Source organism: Acomys minous, assembly GCF_964271855.1.
Source record: "Acomys minous genome assembly, chromosome: 6".
NCBI classification, from domain to species: Eukaryota; Metazoa; Chordata; class Mammalia; order Rodentia; family Muridae; genus Acomys; species Acomys minous.
This window is the reverse complement of record NC_140487.1, coordinates 93868686-93893944: the sequence shown is the minus strand read 5'-3', so window position 1 is coordinate 93893944 and position 25259 is coordinate 93868686. Positions and strand designations below refer to the sequence as shown.

General features: G+C 43.6%; 2 protein-coding genes and 1 pseudogene across 7 annotated transcripts in view; 2 read left to right on the top strand and 1 right to left on the bottom strand.

Annotated features, from left to right (window-relative positions):
* The window catches only part of GPBP1L1 (GC-rich promoter binding protein 1 like 1), a 42809-nt gene extending 24221 nt beyond the window's left edge, over positions 1–18588 (bottom strand). The window contains exon 1 of one of the 4 annotated variants that reach the window (XM_084786605.1): positions 18504–18588. The gene's annotated coding sequence lies outside the window, so the exon portion shown is untranslated. Of the gene's footprint in view, positions 1–17397; positions 17553–17851; positions 18011–18441 lie in introns of those variants that run through there. The other 3 variants (XM_084786606.1, XM_084786604.1, XM_084786607.1) reach the window with 3 other exon arrangements.
* Positions 8394–17391, top strand: LOC311600204 (aldo-keto reductase family 1 member B1-like; annotated as a pseudogene). The gene has a single exon. The product of its transcript is annotated as an aldo-keto reductase family 1 member B1-like (transcript).
* A 148-nt stretch (positions 18589–18736) lies between the features above and the next one.
* On the top strand, positions 18737–25119 carry TMEM69 (transmembrane protein 69). 2 transcript variants are annotated; one of them, XM_084786661.1, is made up of 3 exons: positions 18737–19867; positions 21002–21135; positions 22082–25119. In XM_084786661.1, exons 2-3 carry the CDS (start codon positions 21094–21096, stop codon positions 22793–22795), a joined length of 756 nt encoding a protein of 251 aa, XP_084642787.1. In that variant the 5' UTR covers positions 18737–19867; positions 21002–21093; the 3' UTR covers positions 22796–25119. The 2 variants fall into 2 exon arrangements, with proteins under 2 accessions (XP_084642787.1, XP_084642788.1); XM_084786662.1 differs by lacking the exon at positions 21002–21135.
* Positions 25120–25259: the final 140 nt, after the last annotated feature.

The window sequence follows — 25259 nt, the reverse complement described above, 5'->3', positions numbered from 1 at the left end:
GAAACTTTGTCTCAAAATAAATAAATAAACAATAAAATAGAAGCGTGCGCGCGCGCGCGCGCGCGCGCACACACACACACACACACACACACACACACACACACACACACACACACACACACACGTCTTAGGCAGGAGTGGTGGCACATGCCTTCAGTCCCAGCACTCAGGAGGCAGAGGTAAGGAACTCATCAGGTAAAGGCACCACCCAACAATCTACATGTTTTTTTGTTTGCTTGCTTGCTTGCTTGTTTGTTTTCTGCTTTTTCCAAACAGGGCTTCTCTGTGTAGCCTTGTCCTGAAATTCACTCCGTACACCAAGCTGGCCTCGAACTCAGAGATCTACCTGCCTCTGACCTGCTGCGGGCAGCGATTATAGGCATGCACATCTCATCTCACTTGCATTCTACAGTTTTCTAAAAAAGATTTGGGGAAAATTACTCTGAAAATATTTTGGTGTTCCAGGCTAGCTAGGGCAACATATTAAGTTTCAAAAGAACTTTTATTTTTATTTATCTGTATGAAGGTGGGGTGTGCATGACTTCCATGCCAGAGGATCTCCCAGAATGAAGTCACAGACCCTCTGTGAGCTGTCTGACATGTTGCTGAGAACTGAACTCCTGTTCTTTACAAAAGGACTTAGCCACTGAGCCCTCGCTCTTGTCCTGAAAGACCACATTTCAATACAAAGAAATTAAAAGCTTACAAAATGTTTATGAAATAAAATTGGCACGGCCATGTGAAACAGAGGCAAGAACAGGATTTTTAAGGTCATCCTTAAAACTTAAGACCCTGCCTCAAACCTTCTCCTTCCAGTCTCCAACAAGTAAAAAGTGGTGGGATCTGACAATTGATGGTATATAGAATAATTAAAGATAAACATAGCCAGTAACAGCTAGGCAGTGCACACCTTTAATCCAGCACTTGGGAGGCCTGGTCTACAAAGCCAGTTAGTTCTAAGATAGCCAGGGTTGAACAGAAGCACTATGTCTCAAAAAACAAAACAACAACAAAAAACATAGCCAGTAATTCCTAGCTTATTCAATTAGGAAAATAAAATTAGTAATAAATTCTGATTGGACACTAGTTCTTCTGTATTAAGTAAAGAATAATTCTTTTTAAATTGTTTTTTATTTATCTGTTCTGTGTATGATGGGTGATGTTGCCACCGCTCACATGTGGAGGTCAGAGTACAAGTTGCTGAAATTGATTCATACTTGTTCTGTTATATAGGTCTCAGGGATGCAGTTAATAAGCCCATAGCAGTTCTTTCACTTTACTTATTTATTTAGTGAAGCTTGGATGTCACTATGTATCTCTAGCTGGCCTGGAGCTCCTTATGTAGACCTCAAATTCACAAAAATTTGCCTGCTTCTGTTTTGAGAGTGCTAATACTAAAGAGTGCTAGGATTAAAGATGATCACCCCCAAACATGGCTGTAACAGTTTCTTTAGAAAAAAGTAACCAAAATGATATCTTTTGCAGAGAAAATTTAATTCAGAATATCTTGCTGCTCTGGCAAGAGATCACAGCCAAAGACCGTCTAGATCTGGCTAGAATACAAACACGCCTTTAACTCTAGGAGACAGAGGCAGTTTTAGCAGGACAGTAAGTAATAAGGTTGCAGAGACATCTCAGTTGAAGACTAAATGAGGCAGAGAATGAGAAGAAGCTGGAAGATTAGAATAGAGTCGGTGGTGGTGCACACCTTTAATCCCAGGTGGATCCCTGTGAGTCCAGGACAGCCAAGGCTATAGAGAAACCCTGTCTCAAAAAACAAACAAAATCCAAACCCCCCCCCCCCAAAAAAAAAATTAGAGTAGATTGCTGGAATTAGTTTGAGGCCAAGCAGAGCAATTAATTCAGGGGCCAAGAGAGAAGCCAGACTGAATAAGTTAGCAGGCAGAGAGGGCTGAGCCAGAACAGCTGAGGTGAACCAGCCAGCCCAGAGCCCAGTAAGTACAAGAAAGGGTGAGTATTAAGCAGTAAGTCTCAGAGGTTGAGACTTAGGCATAGGTTGGCAGACAGTGGCAGTAATGCTGAGACAGCAATTGAACCAGGCAAATATTCCTTTTTACAATGCCATATGGAATAAACATAATTATTATTTTCCCCCCCACTAAGAATTCTGACCAAAATTACAAGAACCTGAAGTTCAAGGCAGGTAAATGAATAACCTTTATAAACACTAAAGTAAACACAAAAGAAAATTCAACTTAAAACATCAATAATCACTGGGTGGTTGTGGCACACACCTTTAATCCCAGGCCTTGGGAGGCAGAGGCAGGTGATCTGGTCTATAGAGCCAGTTCTAGAATAGCCAGGGCTACATAGAGAAACTCTGTCTCAAAAAATAGAAAGGAAAAAAAAAAATCAATAATCTTTCTTTTTAAATAGTTGGCTAGCACTTTACAGAAGACACACAGCAAGCTTTCAGTCCTTTATAGACCTAATCCTAAGATTTTGTAGCCGAGTCCCAGCATGAAAGGCATAAAACTCAAAGTATCTAATAATTACTATTTACCACTTCATTATACAAACTGAACTGGGAGATTCTGGGGGCTAGGAACAAAAGTTTTCAAGAGCAGCAAGCCATTTCTTCAGTCCCTACTTCTTCTGCCTTGTTTTTAAAAAAGTTTTGATCTCGGTATAGTAGTACAGGCCTATAATCCCAGCACTCTGGGAGGCAGATCGCTCTGAGTTCGAGGCCAGCCTGGTCTACAAAGTGAGTCCAAGACAGCAAAGGCAACACAGAGAAACCCTGTCTTGACACCACCACCACTACCAAAAAATAAAAACAAAACAAAAACAAAAAGTTTGGGTTTTTTTAATGCATAGGAATGCTCTGCCTATCACACGCATACCTGGTCAGATCCCTGGAACCAGAGTTACAGTTGAAAGCAAGCTGCCATATATGAATGCTAGGTACTGAACCAAGGTCCTCTGGAAGAGCAACAACTGCTCGTCACTGCTGAGCCATCTCTCTAGCCCTGTTTTGGTATGTATGTATGTATGTATGTATGTATGTATGTATTTATATTTTTTTGGGGGGGGCGAGGCGCACACACTGTTTTGTTTTATAAATTTTATTTTGTTTGTTTTTTGAGACATGGTTCTTCTGTGCAGCTTTGGCTGTCCTATACTCACTTTGTAGACCAGGCTGGCTTCAAACTCAAGAAATCTGACTGCCTCTGCCTCCAGAGTGCTGGAATTAAAAGTGTACTGCCCAGCTTTGTAGTGTAAATTTTTTTTTCTTTCTTTTTCCTAGGTAGGGCTTCTCGGTGCAGCTTTGGCTGTCCTATACTCACTTTGTAGACCAGGCTGGCCTCAAACACACAGCAATCCACCTGCCTCTGCTGGGATTAAAAGCGCATGCCACAATGCCAGCTTGTAATTTAATTTTAACAGAGATACTCTACATGGATAAATGTTTCCCCCACAAGACATGGGTAATTTAATAAAAATCCCGATGCTAATAACTCCATATGAGTTATTGTTCAGGGAGACCAACAGAACCACACAAGCTATTGCTAGTGACATTGTCCACTATTAACTAGATCTTAAGATGCTATTGCTTGTGGAATTCTGTTGGATAAGGCTGAAGTCTGACATCAGTCATTTGCCCTTGGTCTATGATGGTGGACTCCTTTTCTCCCAGATCCTCTAAGGAGTGTCACAAAGCCCTCAGGGAAGATCACAGGCCTGATCCTTTCCTAATATAAACACCTGGGGAGTCCTGGAGTACCCCACCCTATGCTAAGGAGATCCTAGCCTCCAGTAAATGACCTTTAACCATATCTAGAAGTTCTTCCCCTACCCATAGGATAATTAAGTACTGCACCACTGCATGTAGATTAAGTAACCTGACACCCCTATCCCCAGCGAATCAGATACATTCACCCTCAAACCCCTTCCCACTGCCCGAGGACTATAAATGACGCTGGCTGGCTGGAGCTCTCTTGTGCTTGCCATTTCTCTACAATGACCCTCTGAGACTCCATTTATTCTGGGGAAGAATGGCTGGTGCTCAGGCAGCGATGGCAGAACTGTATCTGCAGCTGCTGGAGCCTGCTCCATCACCACCACTAGCTCAGTGCTGACTGCCAGTGAAGCACTGGCCCAGCCTGTGTCTCACAGGAGCTGCCAGCAGCCGGGTGGTTTCAGACATCCACCTACTTCCTCTGCAGTGCTCAGCACAGCAGCTAAGACAAAAGGCTGTTTAACACTTTTGGTATCATTGCAGGCTTGGGGAGCTCCTGAGTCTCCACAGCCATTTGATGCTGGAAATTTCATCCTAAAAGAGCTAACGTTTATCCCTCCCCCACCCACCCTAAGACCTGACCCAGCCCTGGGCCTCGGGGCCTTTGATCTCAATGTCCGTCTACTCTCATCTGGAAGCAAGCAGCACCTCAACCAACTGCTGAAGTGGAACCCAGACTACCTGCCAGATGCTGACAGCTGCTGCAAACACAGTGTACTTTGGTTGCAACATATGGAAAAACCAAATATCTGCACAAAAGCTAGAGCTCAGAGTCTCTAGAGGTAGAGTTACAGGCAGTTGCACAACACCTTTTTGGATGCTAACTCCAGTTAGAATTCTAGAGAAAAGAAGAAATTGTTCTTAACTACTGAGCCAACTTTCCAGCACCAACAGATTATTTCTTTGTCCCAAATATGAAAAGTAGGAAAAGTATGAGTTTGTATTGGTCCTTACGGATTTGCACATGGTGGGAGAAGAATGTCAGAGTTTAAATTCTGGGAAGGTGGAGAAAGGTGGGGGTTCAGAGAGTACTTAAAGGCTGGTCCACAGGGACTTAAAGGGGAAATATCCATTTTGGTTTACAGTTTGTTTCCACTATATGCGGCTATAGTCTTTTAAGTGCAGCAAGTTTTTTCACAGAGCAGTATAATTTGAAAAGTCTTAAGTGCCTGGCAAAGATAGGGGTGATTACCAAGACAGAGAAAAGCACTTGTGAAGTTCTGAACACTTCCCACAATGTTAGTATATCAAGTTTTCCAAATGCCATTTTTCTGGCCACTGGCTATTATTATCAAGTTTGTATTGTGACCACATAGTATTTCTTTTGTGGTTTTTTGTTTTGTTTTTGTTTTTTGGCTTGATCTCACTTTCCCCTAAAGAAAGTAAAGGTTCTGAGTAAGAGAGCCCAATGGGGAGTACAAGGGTTGGTTAATATCACTGGAATGTTTAGTTGACTCTAAGAAAGAAAGAAAAGCCCAGACATCTCTGAGGTCTTTTATACTTACCTTTAAAAGTTAATATTAGAAATGACATATCAGCAAGACAAGTTGACGTAAAAAGTGAGTTCTGTGAATAATCTGTGCTTAAGGAAAGAAAACTCCACAGTTCTAGGCTATACTGTCTTCAAAAGTTCACACAGTAACCATGAACAGGGTTTCTAGGAACCTCAGCATAAGAATTTAAGTTTGTCAATGAGCAACCAAAAGTAAGGCCCTGCCTACTACACACATTTGTGCACGCACACATGAATAAATTAAGGGGCATGGGTAAAGTATAGAGGTCCCTGGTGGTGGTGGGTGTAGGGTGGCTAGAGACACTCTCCCCACAAATCCAGGTCAGTGTACCTTTCATGTACCAGGGTTCAGTACTGTACATTTTAAATATTAAAAAAAAAAAAAGGCTAGGTGTGGCGGTACACACCTTTAATCTCAGCACTTGGGAGGCAGAGAAACTGTGTCTTAAAAAATAAATTCTTTCCAGGAGAGATGTGTTGGCAAGCATTTAGTTTATTAGCTCTTAAATAATGCCCGGCACTCAAAGCAGAATAAACTAGAATATTGTAGACACTTAGCAACAACTCACAAAAAAGTAAAATCTTTATATTTATAGACTTTAGAGACAGGGATCTCTGGTTTTTTGTTGTTTTAAAAGACAAGATCAGTTTGATCACCAGCTGACCTTGGAACTCTGTATGTAGCAGACTAGGACCAGGCTACCCTCCTGAGACAAAGGGTGTGTGTGCGCCACCTCACCTTGCCTAGAGGGGTGTGTGGTCTCTGATCATAAAAGACAAGGATCTCTGGGTTTAACAGATCAGTGAAGGTACAAAGTAAGATACAGTAAGTTAGAAGCAGTAATTTAGGAAGTTAATCCTATTGTCCCAACCTACCTTGGTTTTTTTTTTTTTGAAACAGAGTTTCTCTGTGTAGTCTTGGCTGTACTAGACTCTCTTTGTAGACCAGGCTGGCCTGGAACTCACAGAAATCCACCTGCTTCTGCCTCCTGAGTGCTGGGATTAAAGGTGTGCGCCACCATGCAAGGCTCCCACCCTACCTTGGGACAGCTTCCTACTAGAAATTTAGTTTAGAGGGCTGGAGAGATGGCTCAGAGGTTAAGAGCATTGGTTGTTCTTCCAAAGGTTCTGAGTTCAATTCCCAGCAACCACATGGTGGCTCACCACCACCTATTATGAGATCTAATGCCCTCTTCTGGTGTGTAGGCACACATGCGAGCAAAATACTGTATAAATAATAAATCTTTAAAAAAAAGAAAGAAAGAAAGGAAGAAGGAAAGAAGGAAAGAAAGAAATGTCATTAGAGAAGGTACTAGATAAGCTATAAGGTGTGGCCAATTCCCTCTACTCTGGCAGCCTCTGTGATCTAAAAGATACATTGTAAACATCTATTAATGGTCAAAAGCAAAAGCAAAAAACCTGCCATGGTAGTATGTTTTTATAAAAGGTGCACTTGGGCTGGTAGAAGCAAGTAGACTCCTGGAGCTGATTTACCTGAGTAGTCTATTTGGCCAGTCCCAGGTCAGTGAGACACTCTTGTCCTTTTATTTTATATTTTAATTAATTAATTAATTAATTTATTTATTTATTTTTAAAGAAAAAGGTAGGTAATAGCAACACCTGAGAGCTAGGCGCAGGCACATGCCTGTAATCCCAGCACTAAGGAGGAAAAACCAGGCAGCTCACTGAGTTCAAGGCCAGCCTGGACTACAAAGCAAGTCCAGGACAGCCAAGGCTACATACAGAAACCCTGTCTCAAAAACAAAAAACAAAACAAAACAACAACAACAACAAAAAACAAATGGAAAAAAAAATCCAACACCTGAAGAACAATAGCCAAAGTTGTCCTCTGTCCCCAGCACTCAGGAAGCAGAGGCTGTTGGATTGCTGTGAGTTCGAGGCCAGTCTGGTCTACATAGTGAGTTCAGGACAGCCAGCCGAACAGTCAAAGCTACACAGAGAAACAAAAACAAAACAAAAAACCCCAACCAACCAACCAAACAAACAAACCAAAAAAAAAAAAAAAGGGGGGGGGGGGACGACACAACTCTACATATTTAACAAATACTCCTCAAATAATCTGGCTGTTATATCGTATAACTGCAGTAGCAAGGCCATGCTAGGTTACAACATAAGAACTTATCTCAACATCAAAATGAAGGCTGGTGACATGGCTCAGCAGTAAAGGTGCCTCCCTGCCCGCCAAAGACAGGATTCTCAGGGCAGCACTGGCTGTACTGGAACTTACTATGTAGACACGCTGTCTTGGAACCTGGAGATCTGCCTGCCTCTGCCTCCAGAGTGCTGGATTATGAGCATGGTACTTAATGCTGGACAATACAAATGCAAGTTTGATGACTGACCAGAGTTCAATCCCTGGGACCCATGTCAAAGGAGGGAACCAGATACATTATCTGATTACCTCCACACATGTAAACAAAAACAACAACAACAACAAACAAAAAACCCTAAAATAAAAAAAATCTTTTAAAATTAAAACTCAAATATTTCAAGTGCAATCTAGAAATAAAATGTCTCATACTTAAAAATCCTTCACCCAAGTTTGCCCCTTGGGTGTTGATATGCCATTTTCATTCTGTTAAAAGTATTTTTAAAAATATTTATTTATTACATATACAGTGTTCTGCCTCCATATATACCTGCTCATGAGAAGAGATATCATTATAAATGGTGGTGAGCCACTATGTGGTTGCTGGGAACTGAACTCAGGACCCCTGGAAGAGCAGACAGTGCTCTTAACCTCTGAGCCATCTCTCCAGCTCTGTTAAAAGCATTTCGGCACACTTTCAATCATAAAATCTTTAATTATTAAATGAAATGTCTATTTTATCTCCACTATTGAAATGCTGAAATTTGCCTGCAATGTAGGGATCTTCTTTTAATAAAATATTAGAAAGGTAAACATAGAGTGTTTTCTAGCTAATCTTATCTAAAATTAGCTTTACAAACAAAAAGTCTGTTAAGTGTAAGAATAATAGATATAATTTGGTTGTTGGAGAAATCTTCAGTGAAGACTTCTCAGTAAATTCTAGAACAGCTGTTCTCAACCCTTGGGTAGCACCCCCGAGCGTGCGTGCGTGCGTGCGTGCGTGTGTGTGTGTGTGTGTGTGTGTGTGTGTATTAAACGCCCTTTCACAGGAGTTACTTAGGACCATGGGAAACACAGGTATTTACATTACAATTCCTAATGGTAGCAAAATTAAGTTATAAAGTAACAATGAAAATTATTTTATTGGGGCGTCACAACAACTTTTTTTTGGGGGGGGGGGGAGTTTCGAGACAAGGTCTCTCTGTAGCCTTGGCTGTCCTGGACTTGCTTTATAGACCAGGCTGGCCTCGAACTCACAGCAATCCACCTGCCTCTGCCTCCCGAGTGCTGGGATTAAAGGCGTGCGCCACCACGCCCGCCTACAGCAACATTAATTGTACTCAGGAGGCAGAGGCAGGAGTGCCTAAACAGCTAAGGCCAAAAACCTTGTCTCAAACAAACAAACAAACAAAACATATACAAAAACCTTCAATTTCACGTATTATCGAGAGTACCATAAACAGAAGTAATAAAACTGGGGCCAGAGAGACGGCTAGGCAGTAAAGAACACTGGTTTGCCATTCCAGAAGACATGGGTTCAATTCCCAGAACCCACAATTATCTGTAACTCCTGTTCCAGGAGATCTGACACTCATTCAGGCAAAATACCAATGCACATAAAATAAGTTTTAAAAGTAATAAAACTTACTAGAGAAAGCAAGTTGTACAAATCAAGACCCTTAGCTGGGGGGGAAAAAAAAAGAAAAAGAAAAAAGAAAAAAAAAGAAAAAAAAAAAAAAAAAAAAAGAAACGAAATTTAGGTAACTTAACCAGAAAAGGAATTTACCAAAACACTACTGGAGTTCAGAGAATTATGAGACTTTGATTTGGCAAATATATAAAACAATAGAAACTAAGCAGTTGAAACCAATGCCATCGTCACAACACAGGAAGAGCTGGCTTTGGAAACTGCCTGAGCTAGCAATGCAACCAACTGTCAAAGGAATGAATTCTCAATTGTCTTTACTTTTTGTACCTCAATGGCACAGCCTGGGAATGCATGTTCACGTACACAGCCTCTTCAGCATTCTCCCAGTAAGATTCATGAAAAGCCCATATAAAAGGGCTAAACTGGACAGTTGCCGGTCAGCGTGTGTAGTGTGCAGTGCTCAGGGCTAGCCACCTGGAACTCAACAATGGTGCCAAGATGACCACCCTGGGCCTGGGCACTTGGAAGTCCCCTCCTGGCCAGGTGATTGTGGCCATGAAGGTTGCCTTTGACACTGGGCACTGCGCCCAGGTATACCAGAATGAGGAGGAGGTGGGAGTGGCCCTCCAGGAGAAGCTCAAGGAGCAGGTGGGGAAGCGCCAGGAGCTCTTAATCATCAGCAAGCTGCAGCGCACATTGCCCAACAAGAGCACAGTAAAAGCAGCCTGCCAGAAGGCACTCAGTGACCTGCAGCGGCACTACCTTATTCACTGGCCAACAGGCTTCAAGCTCAGGTCTGACTGTTTCCCACTGGATGCATCAGGGAACGTGATTCCTAGTGACACAGATTTTGTGGACACTTGGATGGACATGGAACAACTAGTGAAGGTTTGGTAAAAGCAATTGGTATCTCCAACTTCAACCCTCTTCAGATTGAGAGAATCCTAAGCAAACGTGGCTTAAAATATGTCTTTGGTTAACCAGACTGAGTGCCACCCATACCTAACTCAAGAGAAGCTGACTGAGTCAGTACTGCCATTCCAAAGGCATCGTGGCGACTGTGTCCAGTCCCCTTGGCTCTCCTGACAGGCCCTGGGCCAAGCCTGAAGATCCTTCTCTCCGGGAGGATCCCAGGATCAAGGCAATTTCAGCCCAAGTTCACCAAGTGGTGGTGATCCCCGCGTCTGTGACACCAGCATGCACTGCTGAGAACTTTAAGGACTTAGATTTTGAGCTGAGCAGCGAGGCTGTGACCATTCTACTCAGCCACAGCAAGAACTGGAGGATGTGCGCCTTGATGAGCTTCCGTGCAGAAGTCTGACGCTTTGGATCCCTGTTCTTCCCCAGTGACTTACACTTGTTCTTCCTGCCTCATCTGTCCTTGCTAGTGTCCTGTGTCCTCTGCACTGGGTGGCACCTTGCAGAGTTTGTTAGTTTGGTGTGGGCTCTGGAGAGCAGTGTTGGTAGCTGAGGTGTTTCTTCCAGCCTTTCTTGGTCTTTCTTCTTCCCCATCTTGCAGCCAAAGAGAACAAGACTTACAGCCCAGGTAGTGCCACTTACAGCCAAGTAGTTTTGAGTGTTTAGATCTGTTATCCTTTGGGTCACACTTCTCTTTGCCTCAAATAAAAACTCCTTTTGTGGGGGGAAAAAGGGGGGGGGCGCTAAAATGGCAGAGACAAAACAAATACTATGGACTAGTAAACCGGCTCTGAGGTTAGAGTCTGATACCAAGCCTAATTTAAGTGAGTGTGATCCCTAGAACCCATAAAGTGAAAAAAGAAAACAGACTTCCAACACACACACACACACACACATACACACACACACACACACACACACTGCCACCATGTGACGTTAGGAAATCATATTTGAGTCCTGTGCTCTTCACTCCTGAGCCCCAGCTCTGTTTGCTTTTTTTAGTACAGGCTGTCCTCAAACTAACTTACTACATATGTGGAAGAGGATGAGTGTGAACCTGGTCCTCCTGCGAGTTACCTGCCTGTTCTGTTTATGAAATTGTAAGGCTATTCACTTTTACTTTTTACAGTGCTGAAAAATGAGCCCAGGATCAAGAATTCTAATATTATGTTAACCCCCCCAAATCTAAATATTAAAATTCTCAAGATCTTAAAACAAGGGGGAAATATGTTTTTGTTTTGACAGCTGCTCCAAAAGTCACTATGCTAAATACATTACAGACAACCAAATTATTCGATAAAAGATTACCTTTTCCCCCCACTCAAACATGTTGGCTCATGCCTGTAGGTCTGCACAAAAGCTGAGGCAAGAGGATTATCAAGAGTCCCTGGCCAGCCTAGACCACACAGTGAAAACTCTGTCACAAACAAACAAACAGAACTAACTTTTACCAATAATCTCAAACTTCATCTACTTTGAAAGGGTATATTTATGTATGAGATGTTTTTAACTTAAGCCGGGTGTGTATAAGACATTTTTACCTCATGTGAAATTTTCTATTTATTCATTCATTCAGTATTCTACCTGCATGCCAGAAGAGGCCACCAGATTTTATGTATACATGGTTATGAGCCACCATGTGGTTGCTGGGAAGTTGAACTCAGGATCTTTGAAAGAGCAGCCAGTGCTAGTAACCACGAGCCAACTCTCCATCCCCGACAGACTTTATAGCTAAAGGAGTTCAGTGAAGGGCCAGGAAGCTGGCTCAGTGAACAGACACACCTGCTGGCAAGCCCAGCAACCTGAGCTCCATGTTTGGGACCCACATGCTAGAAGGAAAGAACTGCTCCCAAAAGTTGTTTTCTGACCTCAACATATGTGCCAAGACATGCATATGACCAAACAAATAAATAAACATAAAAAAATTTAAGAGTCCAATGTGTCGAGGCGGGTGGATCTTTTGAGTTCGAGACCAGTCTGGTCTACAAGTGAGCCCAGGACAGCTGAGGCTACACAGAGAAAAACCCTGTGGGGTGGGGGTGTAAAGGGGGGACAGGACACAAACAAACAAAAAAACACCATAAATAAATAAAGAGTCCAATATGTCAGGCGTAGTAGCAACATGCATTTAATCCCAGCACTGGGAGGCAGAGGCAGGTGGATTTCTGTGAGTCCAGGATAACCACGGCTACCCAGAGGAACCCTGTCTTGAAACAATTCCCCCAAATTCTATAAATGTACATCTACAGATTCCGAGAAAGTATATAAAAATTTAAACAACTAAGTATGATCAAGAGTTTTCAAGCCAAATTAAAAATATAGTCATCTTCAGAAGGGGAAAAAGTACTGACAATCTTAAACCTCATGTTCAATTTTTTTTTCATCCAAGTGCTTTGGCTTTTAGTATTAATTAGTAGTCTGGCTGTTCCCATAAAAGGAAGGTAAACTTAAAGAACATTTTAAAATCAGTTTCTTTCTTTCTTTTTTTTTTTGGTGTTTTGAGACAGGGTTTCTCTGTGTAGCCTTGGCTGTCCTGGACTCCCTTTGTAGACCAGGCTGGCCTCAAACTCACAGCGATCCGCCTGCCTCTGCCTCCTGAATGCTGCGATTAAAGGTGTGCGCCACCACAGCCAGCCTTAAAATCAGTTTCTTTAAGAAAGACTACCGGGCTGCTGGTGTGTCATTCATTGGTAGTGTGTCATATACAAAGCCCTGGGCTTGATCCCCAGAACCAACCCATGCTCCCTCGTCCACCTCCCCCCAACAGGGAACTATAGCTATGCTATTAGCCTGTTTTTTCCTACTTCATCTGGCAAACTGTAAAGTTCTTTGGTTGTGAAAGAATGTTTTATGGTCTACCAGATGCTCCCAGCCACCAGTAACCTAAACTGCCACTAATATTACTGCCTCCTGAGTCTGTTTTGCTGAAAAATTTGCTTGTCAAACAAATCAGTTAAGGGCTGATGATTGCTTTATTAAAGGAAAATAAAGTAATAGTTCCCTTCCTATATCTTTTAGTGTGTTTGAAATCACGTATAAAATTCAATTTACATTACATTAGGCAATGAACCTTACAATTAAAGTATACTTATGGACAAAAGTTCAGCTTCCCTTATAGAACCATCTTAATATTTTGAATGTGGCTAGTTTTGTTTGAGGCAGACTTCAAATAAAACAGAAGTCATTGAGTTTGATTTAGAAGTAACTTAGGGTGTTAGATCTCCAGCTCAAACCACCCCATGCTAAATTCCAGACCACCCCAGCTACAGTACTTATAAAGTAAGTATCATCTGATTGTATATATACTAAGATCCTCCCACAATATAAATCCAAATGTGCCTTTTCATTTTTAAATAATCTGTGTATATGTCGTGTGTGTGTGTGCGCACGCGCGCGTGTGTGTGTATGTATTCTTGTGAATGCAGGTAAACAAATGCCACTTCACACTGGCGTTAAGAGGACAATTCCCAATGTCAAGTTCACTGTATTGAGACACAGGCTCATTTGCTGTTGTGCATGCCAGGCTAATAGGTCCGTCCATGTGCTCCCGGGGACTCTACTGTCTTTGCTTTCACAGGAGCTCTGGCAACACAAATCCAAGTCCCCATGCTTGTGATGCCCTGAGCATTTCCACAACTCAAATTTGCCTTTCTTTTCTTTTTTATGCACAGCACATGTGGAGATCAAAGGACAGTTTACTGGAGTCGGCTCTCTCCTAACAACTATATGGATCTCAGGGATCAAGCTCAGATCCTCTCTGGCTTGGCAGCAAATACCTTTAACCCAACGGAGCTATCTTGCCCACCCTTAATTTGCCTTTTCTATGAACCATTTTTTGTTAGGATACCTTAAAATGGGCTTATGACTCTTAATGTTACAACAGTTTAACTTTCATGGTTAAAGGCAGTCAGGACTGGGAGCAGTTCAATCTCGTCATTGCAAAAATTAAACCAACTAGCTGAGGCCAGATGTGGCACAGGCCTTTACCTTAAGCATTAGAGACAGAAGCAGATCTCTACTGAGTTTGATGCAACTATATCTACACAGCAAATTCCAGGCCAACCAAAGCTACAGGTCTGAAAACAAAACACAACAGAACAAAACCCCTCAACTAACCACACAAGCACAATCACAACAAAAACAAATACACAGCCTGGCATGGTGCATGCTTTAATCCCAGCACTTGGGAGGCAGAGACAGGAAGATTTCTCACATAGAGAAAACCTGTCTCAAAAAAAGTAATATATGATATATTAATTATATTATATACACTCAGCATCCCAGTTAAAGGCAGCAAGCAGTCAAGCACTGTGACAGTTCACTTAGGCTTGAATGCATACTCAATTGTGTAGTAGCCAAATGAGTCCTAGATTCATTTTTCTCAACTATAAAGTAAGGAATAAAAAGTCTGCTTAGCAAAGGACGATGTTACACACATGCAATCATAGCTACTTGAGAAGAGGCGAGGCAGGAGGTTCACAGTTCAGGGCCTGGCATGGCACCTTAGAGACCTTGTCTCATATGACATTAGTGATTCATTAAGGTGTAAAAGCGCTTAATATCCATGAGGTGCTCAGTTCAATCAATCCCCAGTACCAGGAAGGTTAAAAAAAAAAATCACAACATAACGAAGTTAAAAAATAGAAAGTACTCTGAGGTGGTGGCACACACCTTTAGTCCCAGCCCTAGGAAGGCAGAGGCAGGCAGATCTCTTAATTTGAAGCCAGCATGGTCCACATAGCAAGTTCCAGGGCAGCCAGAACTAGTCTTAAAGGAAAAAAAAAAAAAAGCATTTTGTACAACATTCTCTCCCTGGCATATTAGTCTTAAACCATAAAATTAAGATACGCCAAACTGGTTATGGTGGTGTACGCCTATAATCCTAGCACTCTAGGAGGCAGAGGCAGGTGTGTCGCTGTGAGTTCGAGGCCAGCCTGGTCTACAAAGTGAGTTCAGGACAGTCAAGGCTACACAGAGAAACCTTGTCTCAAAAAACCAAAGAAGAAAGAAAAAAAGGAAAAAGAAAAATACTATCTTCTGAAAGAAGATTGAGAACTGTGTTTAAATGAGGATTTTAAAATATATTATAGAGCTAGGCAGTGGTGATACATGACTTTGATCCCAGCACCCGGTAAGCTTCAGATCTCTGAGTTCAAGGCCAGCAGTCTACAAATGGAGTTACAGGACAGTCAGGACTATACAGAGAAACCCTGTCTGGAAATGCCATAAATAAATAAGTAAATTATAGGGGCTGGAGATTTGGCTCAGTGGTTAAGAGAACTTGTTCTCAACCTGTGGGTCATAGGAGTTTGCACATCAGATATTTACAGTTCCTAATAGTAGCAAAATTACAGCTTTAAAGAAGCAACAAAATAATTTTATGGCTGAAGATGACAACATAAAGTGACATACATTAAAGGATCGAAGCTAAGGCTGAGAACCACTGCTCTACAATGAGACCATGTCTAAAACAACCGGTGTGTGCATACATAGGCACACACTACACTGCCAGATTTCTTATCCTGAACAAATTAAAATTATTGAAATGGTTGAATGTACCCTCCTCTTCAACTAAGATTTTAAACAATCAAAGTGTTAAATTAGCAGTACTCTAAAAACCAAAGAAAATAAAACAAAAACAAAGGCCAGGCTTGGTGGTGCATCCTTTAATCCTAGCAATCAAGAGAGGTAAGCAATCTCAAGCTCCAGCACAGCCTGGTCTACAGTGTATGTTCCAAGGCAGCCAGGGATAACAAAAGAATTGTTAAATTAATTAAATATAAAGGCTTTCCATTCCCTCTCCCCAATTTCAAGAATTCTGAAAGCACAGTTCCACAATCAGCTGAAAAACTGGTTAGAGCAACAAATGCAAGCCATTTTGAGACCCCTCAGAAAAAAAAGTGAAATAGTGAATTTAAAGTACGGTCTCTCCCAAATACTGTAATAATGTCAAAACAGAAAGCAATTAACTTGTACTTTCCAGAAAGAACTTTAAATGATTTTCTTCGAAGACCAACGACAAAAACAATTCCTGGGGCTGTAGAGATGGCTCAGAGGTTAAGACAACTGAGCAGCCCAGACTTGAGTCCCAGCACTCCCATGGCAGCTCACAACTGTCTCTTCTAACTCCAGTTCCAGGGGTTCCAATGGCGTCTCTGGGGTCCCTGCACACCCATGCACACAGTTATACATGCAGGCACAATATCCATACACATAAGAAAATAAGATTGCCAGAACAGACAAAAACTTCCCTGTTTAAAAGGATGTATGAAAATAAAAAGGATGTATGAAAACCAACTCTATGAAAGGTGACAGTTTATCCTGTGAATGGATCCACAGATCCACTTTCAACTCGCATTCTATTTTATCTTTTGAATAGACAGCAACTTCAACTCCATCATACTTTTTCCAAAACTTTTCCAAACTTGGATATTGCTTCTGTTACACCTCGTTTTCTTTTAACAGGTTGTCCTTTGTTTAAAAAAAAAAAAAGACACAATCACCTGGCACTTAATTTCTGAAGATGTTTTCACTTGCAAAACTGTGTTTTTATTTTGTAAATATCTAAACTTCATGGAACTTGAGATAAAAAACTACCTTTAGAAAGCCAGCAGTGGTGGTGGAGGCCTTTAATCTCAGCACTCAGGGAGGGATGCAGAGGCAGGTGGATCGCTGTGAGTTCAAGGCCAGCCTGGTCTACAAATCGAGTCCAGGACAGCTAAGGCTACATAGAGAAACCCTGTCTCAAAAATAAAACACAAACAGAAAGACCTTAAAAAAAAAAAATGAGACTTCCAATTACAATTTCTGTCTACAGAATGACTCTACCTTTAGTTTTCGATGAGACTTACAGAGGAAAGGGGCATATTGCTAAACAAAAAACTTAAGCCACCACTAAATACAGGCTTTCCAAGGAAAAAAAAGAAGAATCAAAGTATTCAACATATTATACTAAAGTTACAAAAGCCATAGACAAAATTGACACCACCGCACAGTTTCATAACTATTCACAACTACCAAAACAAAAAACAAAACAAAAACAAAAAAACCGCACCCATTCTTATGTAAACTTCCTGAGTCTCACCTTTGTTTTCACCTATCCTCTCCAAAGTCACCAATACCAAAAACTCCGAAAAGCTCACGTCCCATTGGGAAAACCGACTGAAATGTTATATATAAGCATTTAAACAGGGTACTTCTCCCAGACTACAGCCATTTTATATTCAGCATTTCTTTTTAATGTTACGGGTTGGGGAGATTTAGGATAGAATAAAAAACGACTAGTTAAGCCACTTCAAGACCAATCAAACCTCCTCCCCAATGGGACGGGACTCTGGTAGATTAACTGGTAAAGACAATCGGAAGGAAAAGGTCTCACTATCCCAGAGAGAACCCCGACTCCGGGCGTGGAAGTTCCCTTTCCCCCAGATATCCCACATTTGACTTACAACGACTTTTTCCTCGTTAAGTTTCTCTTAAATGGAAAACAAACTCTTTCGGCTCTTTAAAATAAATAAATAAATAAAATAAAGTAAACCAAGTCACTCAACCACTATCAAGCCGGAGCTTTCGGAAAGGAGCCGGTGCCGGAGCCGCCGCAGGTGAGCGTTTCCGACCGAGAACCGAAGTTGTAGTCGGGCGAGCTCTGGAACCGCCGCGGCGACGACGCCAGTGTGCAAGGCTCCTCCCGCTGGAGGGGGGAGGGGGGAAGGGGGGGGACGTTCCAACCCGGCGACTCCCGGATCCTCCTGCCCACCCTAGGCGGACCGACACCCCAAACACCTGAGCAAGACTTTCTTCCAACTACTTTTCGCAGACGGCCAGTCGAGTCACCCGCGGAGCCCTTGCCGAGGGCCGCTCGGGGTCCCCCCTTTCCGCTCCGTGTCCAGAGCTCGCACTTACCCGGCAAGCGACGCGGCTACGGTCAAGGACGAGTCGCGGAGTCTAAAGGACGCGTCCCCCCAGCTTCGCCGACCAGCAGAGGTGACTAGCCCACAACCATAACAAAGCTCTTCCCAAAATGGCTGCCCGGCCCACAAGGCACAGGAGGCGGGGGGAGGGTGGGGGGTGGGGCGGACAGAGCGGGCGGAGGAGGAGCAACCACCAGCCGGGCCCTCCCTCTGCCGCTCGGGCCCCGCCTCCCGCACGCCCACGAGCCCGAAGCGCGCGCGCATGCGCACGACGACCCAGCCCGGGCGCCCGCGGCTCGCTCGCTCGCTCGCTAGTTCGTTCGCTCGGTCGGTCGGTAAACGTTGGGGCCGAGGCGGCGGCGGCGGCAGCAGCGGTTAGTCCCCTGCCCCAACCCCCGGCGCCCTTCCGCGAAGCCATTCGCCTCTCCTCGCGCCGCTCCTGAGGCAAGGACCAGCCGAATTTCAGCACTCCCCCCCCAATTCAAGCTCCCAGCCGGTCCTCCGGCCCCCGGGAGCGCGAGAATGTGGCGGGCATCCTTGTGCCGGTTCTTGCCCGCCCATTCTTTGTTCGCCTTCTCGCACCTCGCCAACCACCAGAATTAGCAAACCAGTTACGGAGAGCCGGTTTTCCGACCCCTGCACACCTTTCGCTCCTCCTCTCACGTGCGCGCGTCGTTGAGACTACAGCCCTCGGAGTGCCGTAGCCTCCCTCCTTCCACCGCCCCCCAGACCCCCCCCAGCGCTAGAAGGCATGCGCGGCGGTGTCGGGCGCGCTACCTGCCGGGAGTTGTAGTTTTCTTGGGCATCAGAGGCGTCAGGGCGCCGCCCCGGGTTGCAGGGTGGATTTCAGGTTCAAAGATTTCCAAGGAGTCTATCTGCAGTCCATTGGGTATTGCGTGACAGGAAGGGGCGGTACAGCCGCACCAGGGAAGTGAGGAAAAGTGAAAGCTTGGTGGCGGCGAGCCGCGTGTTCCAGAAGCGAACGCTTCTTCGAGTTTTACTACCTAACGAGGAGGAACTGGCTAGAGATGGCCCCTACGTAAATGAGCTCTCCTGTTAGTCTTCGGCTTCTTGCTGGTAGACACTGAAGTTGCTCGGTGCCTGTTCTTTTGGCAAGCGGACGGCAGACGAAGGGTGGGGTGGGAGTAGGAAAACGTAAACACTGACTCGCAGAATGGTGTGGTTTCCTGAATGACCTCCAAGCCCAAGGTCCTTAACGCCACACCTTGATTCGCAGAATTGTAAATTTTGCTCCTGGGGTTCTGTATTTTCTCAATGTAATTTCTAGGTAATAGACTGGAAGTAAAAACAGAATTATCCCTCCATTCCCGCCCAGTAGTATTAATAAAGGATTCAAGTGGGAGAAAGATGTGTCCACGCGACTCAGTCCTGTTGTTTTGCGAAGTTACGAATTGCAGGCCAGCAGTATAGAATGAGATCTTGTCTTAAAAAAAAAAAAAGTTACGTAGACTAATGCGGCCAAATAACATTGGTCTAGCTACAACTTTCCTAGCTTATTACACTACCATTAGTAGGATTGTTTCAGAAATTGTACTCTACCTTCCTGAACTATATATTCTGCTGGTTAGGAATCCTGGAATAGAGACTAGAGAGATACCTTAAAGCCGACTTCAATTAGAATTGATATTTTAGACTAGCCACCAGGGCTGCAGAGGTGGTTCTGTGGTTAAAGGCGCTTACTGCTTTTACAGAGAACCCCAGTTTAGCTCCCAGCGCCTATACTGAGGGGAGATCCAGGCCTCTGACCTCAGTGGGCACATGCACGCAACTGTATGAAGACACACATAAAAATAATATAAAAATAACTGAGGGGCGGAAGTGCCCAAAAACAGAAAGAGGAGAGTCGGAACTTGCTACTGTAAGTTCCCACCCGGACTCATTTTTCGGTTCTCAGGAAGTGGGGGATTACGTGGGTCCAGTTGCCGGAAGTGCTGTTTCTGTGTTTCTGGTTGAAGTTGTCGTTCAGCTTTTCCGCGGCGTGATGGTGGTAAGTACGTGTCGGGGCTGTTAAGGGTACATTTTGGGAAGGAAGTGGTGGGGATCGCTAAGGGCTGGTAAGTAGGAGGCGTATCGTCAGCTCCGGCGTCTCAAGGACCCTTGCGCCTAAATTCCGCTCCTATCTAAAATGTCGGCTTCAGGTTTCCCAGTGTGTGGTTGTTGAGTTGGTGAAATGAAAATATTTGAGCCTTTTCACATAGATTGGGGGGATTGACCGTGGGCTTTCGGCCCCTTGTTTCCGCATCACCCTCAGTCTCAGGGCTCCCGTGGATCACTTTCTTTTAAATACTCCCACAGACGAAACATGTGCAACAAGTTACACAGAGTTGCAAAAGATGGAGAATTATTATATGGAGGACATACCGTTACGTTGCCTGGTTCACACACACACACACACACACACACACACACACACACACACACACACACAAGGCTGTCTCGGTGGCTGCTGTCATCAAGTGTAAAAATTACTGCCCGGCGTGGTGGCGCACGCCTTTAATCCCAGCACTCGGGAGGCAGAGGCAGGCGGATCGCTGTGAGTTCAAGGCCAGCCTGGTCTACAAAGTGAGTCCAGGTCGGCCAAGGCTACACAGAAAGACCCTGTCTCGAAAAACAAACAAACAAAAAATAATAAAAATAAAAATAAATAAATAAAAATAAAAATAAAAATTACTAAGCCCCGAAGTAGACAATAACTAAAGAGGATAGTAGATACTGGGAACCAAAGGTATGACCATCTCATTGATTGATTGATTGGAAAACTAGTGCCTAAACATGTGCGGTAGAAGCCGGGCACACGCCTTTCATCCCAGCACCTGGGAGGCAGAGGCAGGAAGATCGATGTGAGTCTGAGGCCAGCCTGGTGTACAAATTGAGTCCAGGGCAACCAAGGAGACACAGAGAACCCTGTGTTGGGGGGGGGGGGAAAGGATGAGAGATGTTTGCTAAGTACAGATGTTTCTGTGCATTGCTCTGTTGTTAAACCAAACAGGTGTTACTCTTTGGGGGGGTAAATTATTTTTAAGATAAATCATGTTTCATCGAAGAGGTTCTCATGAGTCTATTACTTTTGTAAAATGCATATATAAAATGAGAATTAAGCGATCTCTTCTTTTCTGTATAGCACCTTTGCTTCAAATTCAGCCACCACAGTTAGGTCTTAAAATATATGAATCAGAGTTGCGTCTCCGTGAACAAAACGGAGTAGAGACCAGTATGCTTCACTTCATCCGGAAATCCTCTGGAGCGGCCTCAAAGGTTAGTTGAGTCCTCTCTGTCAGTAACCCTCTGCCTACAGCGGTAGCCGTTTCATATACACACGGCGAGTCATGTATTCAAGTGAAGAAGAACAGTGGGTAAATTATAAATAAGTAGACCCAGGACAGCCAAGGCTACACAGAGAAACCCTGCCCCAAAAAACCAAATAAATAAAAAAAGTAGAATGTTTACTGTGTCGAGTAGTAACTGCTGTGGAGCACTATACATGAGGGAAAGAGAGCAGGGACTATGAAGACGAGAGAGGCCCAGGAGAGAGAGCTCAGCCTTGTTGAGACTGCATGCCTTGCTGAGGCCTCGGTTTGATCCCAGCACCCATGTTTGGGAGCTCACAACCACTTACTCCAGCTTCAGAGGACTTGAAGCACCCTGAGAGCACCCACACACACTTAAGTGAGAACAAGCCCTGCCGTTAAGTAATAGACGGGACTGTACAACATAAATAGAAGGGTCAGAAATGAAGGCCATGTAGGGAGCCGAAGGAAAATCATTCTCACCGGGTACCAAAGGAGTAAAGGCCAACATGGGACCGTTCCCAGCATGTTTTAAGGGCTCACCATGACTCTTAAACAGCCATATTCCTTTTTAATTTCAAAATAACTTTTTTAGGTTTATTTCTTATTTGTGTGGGTGTTTTGTCTGCCTACGTGTGTGTGCGCCACCTGCAGGCAGTGTGTGTGGGGTTTAGAAGAAAGTGTAAGCTCTTTGTGGAACTGGAAATAAAGCCAGTTATAAGCCAGTGTGTGTGGGGGGGGGCAGGGGGGAATCAAACCTGCATCCTCTGAAAGAACAGCCAGTGGCCTTGATCACTCCGCTGTCTCTTCAGCTCCAAAATATTTTATGTATATGTGGTTTTGCCTGCACGTATGTCAGTGCACCATATGTTCTTATTTTTAAACTTTGTCTCCTGGTTCTGTGTCCCTGACAGATGCTGCAGTGCCCTTTTCCAGTGAGACTCAGAGCCAGCAGAATAGATACACTTTCTCCCAAGACATCGCTTCCGCAGAACCTTTTCCCTTTGCCTCCAAGGACTTGGCTGTCCACATCATTTCAAGTGTGTATGAGGAAGATACAGTGCTATCACACATCACCGTGCAACTTTAAAAAGAAGCAGGAGGAGGCAGCCCTTCCCTCCCGGAAACCAAACGCCATGACTTACCTACCTGACAGCCCGAAGCCAGCCTTATATGTCACTCTGGGGGGGTTGCTGCCCTTTGTTGGCCCACCACTCATCATGGTGACTACAAAGTCTTATATCCCTATACTAGCTTATGCGCAGATGGCTTACGGAGCCAGTTTCCTAGCTTTCTTGGGAGGGGTCAGATGGGGCTTTGCTCTGCCAGAAAGCAGTCCAGCCAAACCAGACTACATGAATTTAGCTACTAGTATGAGTCCTGTTCTGTTTTCGTGGGTAGCCATCTTATTTTCTGAGAGACTCAATGAAGCCATAGTCACAGTGATACTAGGCTTAGGGATAGCTTTACACAATGAACTCTTCCTCTTGCCACAATATCCTAACTGGTTCAGAGCCTTAAGGATCATAAGTACTTTAGTAGCTTTTGCCTCATTTGTAGTCACTTTAACATTGACAAATATTTATCCAGAAAAAGGGCCCAAGAGACTTAGTCAAGTAGAAATATAAAACTGCTTGGTATTATTTACATATTGGCTATAAATCTTGTAAACTTGCTTTTGTTTTAAAGATAAAAAGATTGTTGTTATGTTGCGGGAAAGACGTGCACAGAGTGCGGTGTGTGGAGGCAAGAAGAGGGTGTGGAGCTCCCGGAGCTAGAGCTGCAGGTGTTCTGAGCTGCCCAGGGTCTGGGCCGGGAACTAAACTCAGCTCTGCACCAATGCATGGACCACTGAGTCCTCTGTCTCTAGCCTGTTAAGTTGCATTTTAGTATCACGCTTTTTTTTGTTTTTGTTTTTGTTTTTCGAGACAGGGTCTCTCTATGTAGTCTTAGCTATCCTGGGCTCGCTTTGTAGACCAGGCTGGCCTTGAACTCACTGCGATCCATCTGCCTCTACCTCCTGAGTATGGGGATTAAAGGCATGCGCCACCACGCCCGGCCCTAATATCACATTTTTGTTCCTCTTGTTTGGCTCTTTTTTTTTTTTTTTTACTTCCACTGGCAGGAATTTAATCTTCATAACTAGATTTTTTTTTCATTTCTAAAAATTATTTTTTTAGCCAGATGGTGGTGGTACATTACTTTTATCCCAACACTTAGGGAGCAGAAGCATGTGGATCTCTGAGTTTAAAGTCAGCTTGGGCTACAGATGGAGTTCCAGAACAGCAGGGCTACACAGAGAAAGCCTTTCTTGAAAAACCAAACACAAAAAACAAAAGCAAAAGAAAGAAAAAGTTACAGACATCTACCTCCCTCTGGCTCCTGAGTGCTGGAATTGTAAAAATTATTTCTTAGTAATTCATCTTGAAAAAAAATTCTAAGCTGGTTGTGGTGGTACATGCCTGTAATCCCAGCACTCCAGGAGGCAGAGGCAGGCAGATCTCTGTAAATTTGAGGCCAGCCTGGTCTACAAAGCAAGTCTAGGACAGCCAAGGGTACACAGAGAAACCCTGTCTCAAAAAATAAAAATAAAAAAATAAAATAAAATAAATCTAAGTCCTTATTGTTTCATATAAGGTTATTTTACATCATCTTTTTGTGAATTGTATAGTTATGTACTTAAACATTTTAGTGTTTAGCCGGGTGTGGTGGCGCACGCCTTTAATCCCAGCACTCAGGGATGCAGAGGCAGGTGTATCACTATGAGTTCGAGGCCAGCCTGGTATTCAAATTGAGTCCAGGACAGCCAAGGCTACACAGGGAAACCCTGTCTCAAAAAACCAAAACATACAAATATACAACAGCAACAACAACAAAAAAACACATTTTAGTGTTTTGATTATATTGAGAATAGTAAAAGACAAGATAAAAAAAATCCTACTAGAGTCTAGCATCATGAAGTCATATTACGTGAAAAGAATCCTATTTCACTAGGAAGTACACAACACCTTGAAAATATAGGTATTTCTGTCAAGTTTTTATAACTTTTGTTTGGTGTTTCTGAACACACTTAGCCTACAGAAGCTTTTAAAATAATAGCAAAAAGGCTAGAGGAATAGCTAGTGTTCAGGAGCACTCCCTTGTTACAGAACCTGTGTTCAATTGCCAGTACCTACCCTGAACTAACAAGTATGACTACAGTTTCAGGGGTTTGAATGCAGCCTCCTTAGGCATAAGGCACATATGTGGTACACAGACATACACGAAGGCAAAACACCCATAAACATAAAAGTAAAATGTTGTAAATGTTAAAACATGACCAGGTCTGGTGGATTACGTAGATCAGCCTGATCTACTTAGCAAGTCCAGCACTGCCAGTACTACTCTCTCAAATAAGTAAAACAATGGCAAAGCATTGCTTTGGAATTGAACCTAGTGCCTCATGCATTCTATACAAGCTACTGAGCAACACATCCCTGGCCTGACACTTGGAGTTGAGGATGAAAGCTTAGTCTGGGGCTGAGTGCAGTGGCCCAGGCCTGTAATCCCAGCACTCAGGGAGGCAGAGGCAGGTGGATCTCTTAGGTCAAGGCCACACAGAGAAACCTGTCTCAAAAACAAAAACTCGCTTATCATGCACAGAGCCCTCAGTTTGGTCCCTAGTACCCCCACTGACTGGGAGTGGTAACACAAATGTTGAATCCTAGCCCTTGGGAGGTCAAGTCAGGAAGATCAGAGGGAATTATGTCACTTTGAATGTTTTAATAGGGGCTGGAGAGAGAATTCAAAGGCAAAGAGCACTGACTGCCCTTCCAGAGGTCCTGAGTTCAGTTCCCAGCAACCACATGGTGGCTCACAACCATCTGTAATGTGATCTGATGCCCTCGTCATGTAGGTATACATGCAGGCAGAGCACTGTATACATAATAAATAAATCTTTTTTTTAATGTTATAGAGTTTTTTAATTAAATGAGCATGGGGAGAGAAGAAGAGGGGGAAGGAGTACCCTGGGGTAGGGGGAGCAGAGAGCAATAAATAAATCTTAAATGGGAAAAAAAAAGGAATTTTACCTCTGATGATTTTAAGTAGTCA